Here is a 6,468-nt window from a genome sequence, read left to right on the forward strand (position 1 = left end):
GTTTACACAGAGAAAGACAAAGCCATAAACAGAAAGACAACCCCATCAATCTCACAATGCTAGCACTTAATATTTCCAGGCATATGCATTCATTGTATGTGTATATATAATTACCTGTATGTGGTATGTTGCTTTAAAACTCATTTTCAAGAGCTTTCCTGATCTTGTTAGATTTTTCCGCAATGTCATTTTAAATTGTGTCAGAGACTTGCAACATAGGAATAAATATTTTTCTCACATTGATACTTTGATGTTTATAATTTTGCTCCATTCCACTGAAAATTATAGCAAACGTCCCTGACTATATTTTATACACAGGTAGCATATAAAACCAAATTTCTGAGAGCAATATTCCTGATCAGAGCATATGCTTTTCTTCCAGTCCTTCATTATACATTACCAAGTTGTACTACTAAAAAAGCATATAGCAATTACACTCAGTTTGGATATTTGAGATTACACTTGTCTCTCAAATTTGAATGCCACAGGCAGTTATCATTCATCTATTGTAGTCATTCTGGACTCAAAAAATTTGTTTTCCATTTGTCTGTTTATTTGAATACTAATGAAATTGGATTTTTACTTGTCTGTTTCCTAAATTTTTTCAATTTTTTTTCTAATGGGAAGCTTATCTTGCTAATTATAAACCTCCACTTGGGCTAGAGAGATGGCTAGGCTCACAACTGTAAATATAATCCTTCACTTGTTACTAAATTTACTTAATGAACTTGCCACTCAAATAATTAAGTTTTTGTGGTGCCAAAAAAAGTAAATTTTGCTCTTTGATCATTTGATTAAATATATTTATGAGCCTTGAGATTTTTTTAAAAAATGTGAACTAGATTTTAGCTTTTCATTATTATTATTATTATTATTATTATTATTATTATTATTATTTATAATTTATTCACTTTCTATCCTGGCTCTACCCCCTCCCTCATCTCCTCTCAGTACCACCCTAATTTTTCTCCCCCCCAAGCCCTTCCCCTAGTCCACTGATAGAGGAGGTCCTTCTCCCCTACTATCTGGCCCTAGCCTATCAGGTCTCATCAGGACTGCCTGGATCCTCTTTTTCTGTGGCCTAGTAAGGCCACCATGCCAGGGGGAGGTGATCAAAGAAAACGCAACCGAGTGCTTTCCAGAGACAGCCCCTGCTCCCTTACTAGGGAATCCTATATGGATTCAGAGTTGCCCATAGGCTGCTTCTGAACAGGGGCTTCTAGATCCTCTCCATACACTGTCCTTGGTTGATTCATCAGTCTCTGCAAGGACCCCTAGCCTCAGATATTTTGTCTCTGTTGGTCTCCTTGTGAAGCTCCTTTCCCTTCAAGGTCTGTCTATCTCCCCCTTTTTCTTTAAGATTCCCTGCACTCTGCCCAAAGTTTGGCTCTGAGTCTCAGTATCTGCTTCTATATCCTGTTGGGTAGAGTCCTCAACATACTTAAATTCTCCTCATAGGGATGAATTTTCATGCATATGATTTGAGAAGCAACCACAGAAAGGATTATTCCTTCGCTATGTTAGGATGTCAAGATTTTGTAGATGTGTTGAAATGGTGATGACTGGTAATTGATATACATACTGGGTGCTCTGCAGTTCTGTGCTAAGTTCTTTCAGTCACGTCTCTAAGAGTCTCAAATAAGAGAAGATCTTCTCAGATCTATTTCACGGATAATGAAACTAATGAGAATGGTACTGGAGGTCAAGAAAAAAAATTATTAAGGCAAGAGACTTAGCAGTAGTGTGCCTATGTTTAAATTTCCACTGCAGTATACAATATTGTAAAAGTGGACAAAGCCAAATTTACTCCTGAGTAAATTGATATTAAAGCATTGAAGTTTTTACCCAATCACGGATATGCAAATATGAAAAATTAGTTTTCCTCAAAAGTGTAGTTTTTAGCTTTACTTTAATTGAAAGGTAATAATGTTCTTTGTTTTTAGTTATAACAGAATTTGTCAACATGCGTACATTTTTTGTTATTATTTAAGTGTATTCACAGACATGCTATTTACTATTATTATTCATTTATTTGATTGTTCTTTTATTTTGGCTGGTTGAGAAGAAGGAGCCCATCAACCTTTGAACAAAATGTCACGTGTTTTAGTTTGACTGTAAAGATTACTTAAAACCAAAGCCTTTCTTCAGTTCATTCTGTATTAATTTAACATAATGTGAGAAACCATCCTCATGTCAAAAATGAGTATAAATTTATAAAAAATATCTTCTGATTTTTTCATTTTTGTAATTTCTAGTGATTATGGTTTATGGCTTACTTGACTGCAACACTTGCACACACAATTATCAAATATTTCTAAAGTGTAACATTGCTAGCATTAATCAAATAGCTTTATAATCACTGTCATATCTTGTTAGATATAATTATATGCATATAAATTCATCACTGATGATATAAGCCATTTTGAGGGAAAGTGGAATGAATAATAAGGAAACAAGACACGGTGGAGGTTAGGAACACTCAAAACTCATGGAAGGCAAACAACGGGGGGTTCACAGACAAGCGATCATCATCTAGAATGTTGTACAGAACGTGGGATGCTGGGATGTCTCACCAGTTTGGTGGCTGCTGGTTAGGAAGTCCCCACTCCAGTTCCAATCAGGTTGCTCATGATTATGATCTCTCACTGACCTTACTTTTTTTTCTTTCTTTTTTAGCATATTCTGCTTCTTCAGCAAATCGTTTGTCTGTGTTGATTCAGTTTCATTGTGTGTAAGATAGATAAAGCACACTTTTTATTATTGAAAACAGATTCTTCTCTCACACAGTATACCCCTATCACAGTTTTGACTCCCTCCTCTCCTCCCAGACCCCACCACCTCTGATCTACTCCACTTTTATTTCCCTTTGCAAACTAGCAGGCCTCCTAGAGATCACCCAGCACGACAAAAAGAAAGATACAATAAAGCAAGGCAAACATGGGTGTGACCAACCAATGTCTGGTTTAACTTGAGGCCCACGCCGTGAGAGGAAACCCATGCCCACCACTCTACCACTGCTGGATGGCCAGGAACTGGAGACTGAATGGGGCACAATTCTAAAAGTGATACTAGCCTTTCCGTTATTACACATTCTACTGGATGACAACTGCTTTTATATATATGGTGTTTCTTAGTGAACATAAACCTAATTTGAACTTATTTTCATCAGTGAAATACATTTCTTGATTTATTTGCAGCATTTTATCTTATATTCGATCATATTTTTCTTCATTTTCATCCATTTGTACTCCACTATATTTTGAATCATATAGCTTGTAAAAATTAATAATCTGAGTCTTAAACTATCGGATTATTCTGAAATACATGTCCCCTAGTTATTCACATCTTAATAATGTATCTTCTAAATCTTCTTTATTTAGTTTGAGGTTTGCATAATTTCTTTTCTTATGGCATGCCTAATTACATAAATTTTCGGTTAAATATATACAGTTTTTTTACATTTGTAGAGTATATTATTATATTATGTATATATATTGTTATGCCCCTGTGTTCCATACTAGTTTTGTTATTTCTGGTGACCAAATTTTTGATTTTCATAATTTTTACATTAATGACTCAGTTTTAATTTAATCACAATTTTATGTGTACTTATTCAAAACATATTACTTTACATTGTTTCCTAGTCTGTAGTGATGTATTTTAATTAATAGCCCAGGAACGTAGAGTCCTTATTGAAAAGTTGTTTTGAATACGGTTAGCAAGATAAATTCCCATCTCATTGTAAATCTCTAACAGTTTTTTTTAATTTTCTTATTAATGCTTTAGAATACAATTCACTATGGCTGGGTATAGAATTTTTTTTACAGTCTCTTACTTTAAAATATAGAATATTGCACTGTTTTCTTATTTTTAAATACAATTGCAATCAAAACTAAAAATGCATAATCTATAATCATTACCCATCCTTAATGCATTTTATGCTGTAATTAATTCACCCAATCATTTTCATGTATAATTCAGTTTTACTGCTGCAGGTTTTGTTATTGTTTCTTTGTCATTGATTCATAGCTCAGGTAGCACTCTTCTAACCTTAACACAATTCTGTTTAATTCAATTGTCATTTAAAATTTTATCTGAGTTGGAAAGCTTTGGGTCACAGTATGAAAAAAAATCAATTAATAGGAAATATATGAAAAGTGTGTGCCATACAAGATCAAATTAGAGTACAGTCACAGCATAGGCCATAATAAGGCTATGAGAATAAGAAAGTTTTATTAGTATCCAGAACTGCAGGAACAACCTTAGCAACCCTTGCAAGTATGATATAGAAGGTGTGTACAGTAAAGTACATTATCACCACATACAGGAATCGAAACATAGGTACACTAATTGGCAGCGATGGAGGCCAAAAGAGTTACAGTTCTGATACATAAAGACAAAGGGATAGAAGAGGTGTCTGTATGCTTATTATTGTGTATCTTCATCTTGGTAGTAATTTCAATTTATTGCAAAAAAAATAATATCTTTACTTGGGTTTTACATACTAATATGTGCTTGTGGTCTATCTGAGTAAGAATGTATTTTGAAAACCTGAACAGTGCACCCATTTATTTAACTTTAAACATGCCTACGATATATCTTTGTAGTGTTTAAAGATATGTACAAAATACACTGTTTTACATACAAACACTATATTAGTACTTCTCAGTTAAGACAAAATGCTGAAATAAATGGATAAATGTATTTGACTAGAAGCATCTACCTGTTTTGTCTCGGGATTTGCCCATAGATAAACACCTTCATTGCTAATGAAGATTTCTTAGGAAAAATATGCCAGACTTTTATTGTGAATTTATTTCCTGACATCGGGATTGAAACTAATTTTTAAGAAGGAAATCACAGAGCTAAACTCAGATTCGGCCTCCCTGTGTTTCCTTGGGGTTAGAGCAACTCAGTAAATGAGAGATCCCATTTCTCTCTTTTCTCTTTTTTTCCCCCCTCCACACAAGACATGCTGCCAGGGAAATCGGTCCTCAACCAAACTGGGACCCCAGAGTTCGTGTTCCGTGTCTTCACCAATGTCCCTGAATTCCAGGCTCTCCTCTTCCTCCTCTTCCTCCTTCTCTATCTGATGATCCTCTGTGGCAACGCTGCTATCATCTGGGTGGTGTGCACCCACAGCTCTCTGCGCACACCCATGTACTTCTTCCTGGGCAGTCTGTCCCTCCTGGAAATCTGCTACACCACCGATGTGGTGCCCTTGATGCTCTCCAACATCTTTGGGGCCCGGAAGCCCATATCGCTGGCCGGCTGTGGGACACAAATGTTCTTCTTTGTAACTCTGGGAAGTACTGACTGCTTTCTCCTTGCAGTCATGGCCTATGACCGGTATGTGGCCATCTGTCACCCTCTTCACTACAGCCTCATCATGACCCAGAAGCTGTGTGTCCAAATGGTACTGGGCTCTTTGAGCTTGGCGCTTTTCCTCTCCCTGCAGCTCACTGCTTTAATTTTCACCTTGCCCTTCTGTGGACATCACCGGGAAATCAATCATTTCCTTTGTGATGTGCCCCCAGTCCTGCGCCTGGCCTGTGCTGACATCCATGTGCACCAGGCAGTCCTCTATGTAGTGGGCATCCTGGTGCTGACCGTCCCATTCCTGCTGATTTGCATCTCCTATGTGTTCATTGCGTCCACTATCTTGCGCATGCGCTCTGCAGAGGGCCGCCAAAGGGCCTTTTCCACCTGCTCTTCCCACCTCACTGTGGTCCTGCTGCAGTATGGCTGCTGTAGCCTGGTGTACCTGAGGCCTCGCTCCAGCACCTCAGAGGATGAGGACCGCCAAATCGCCCTGGTCTACACCTTTGTCACCCCGTTACTCAACCCCCTGATTTACACCCTTCGGAATAAAGATGTGAAAGGTGCGCTGAAGAACTCCATATTCCATAAAGCCGTCTGAGAGTAGGTAAATATGTCAAGTGATAACAAGGGACTTGGGTGTGTGACTTTCAGTTAAATCAACTGAAAAGGAGAAACAGAATTTACTGTTTTCAACACTACTTTGTGAAAATTTTTTAAATCATGTGTTCCCCAGGATAGCCACACTCACTTTCTTGAACTCATAGAATTATTTTAAAACTTGAATACAGCTTCCAATATGGAAGCGTCGTTCTACTTCACTCAATTTTAAGGATCCTCAGTTCACACAAGACAGTTGCTTCCTTGGGAAACCTCACATATGTACTACCTTTGGATAAAAGCTACTGTTTGTTTACATGCTCCCTCCCAAGGAGGAAGAAAAGCTCATTCTATAGAAAGTGGTTACTTGTATTCTTTTTTTTTTTTTTTCAATGCAGTTTATTCAGGAACATTGAACAATCTTCGGACCCCGGGGAAAGCCAGCCCACAGCTTAAATAGCCTCTGGGTAGCCAACCCAGGCGTGCCACGGGGGCAATGCAGATAGGTCCACATACATGGAAGCAAGCCAGATCCTCGGCCTTAGCCAA

At 37.5% G+C, this 6,468-nt stretch overlaps 1 protein-coding gene across 1 annotated transcript; it reads left to right on the forward strand.

The window, feature by feature from the left end:
• Positions 1-4,972: 4,972 nt before the first annotated feature.
• On the forward strand, positions 4,973-5,924 carry LOC110543489 (olfactory receptor 10Q1-like). The gene has a single exon (XM_021629800.1). It carries the CDS (start codon positions 4,973-4,975, stop codon positions 5,918-5,920), a length of 948 nt encoding a protein of 315 aa, XP_021485475.1. The 3' UTR covers positions 5,921-5,924.
• Positions 5,925-6,468: the final 544 nt, after the last annotated feature.

This window comes from Meriones unguiculatus, chromosome 1, assembly GCF_030254825.1.
Source record: "Meriones unguiculatus strain TT.TT164.6M chromosome 1, Bangor_MerUng_6.1, whole genome shotgun sequence".
NCBI lineage: Eukaryota > Metazoa > Chordata > Mammalia > Rodentia > Muridae > Meriones > Meriones unguiculatus.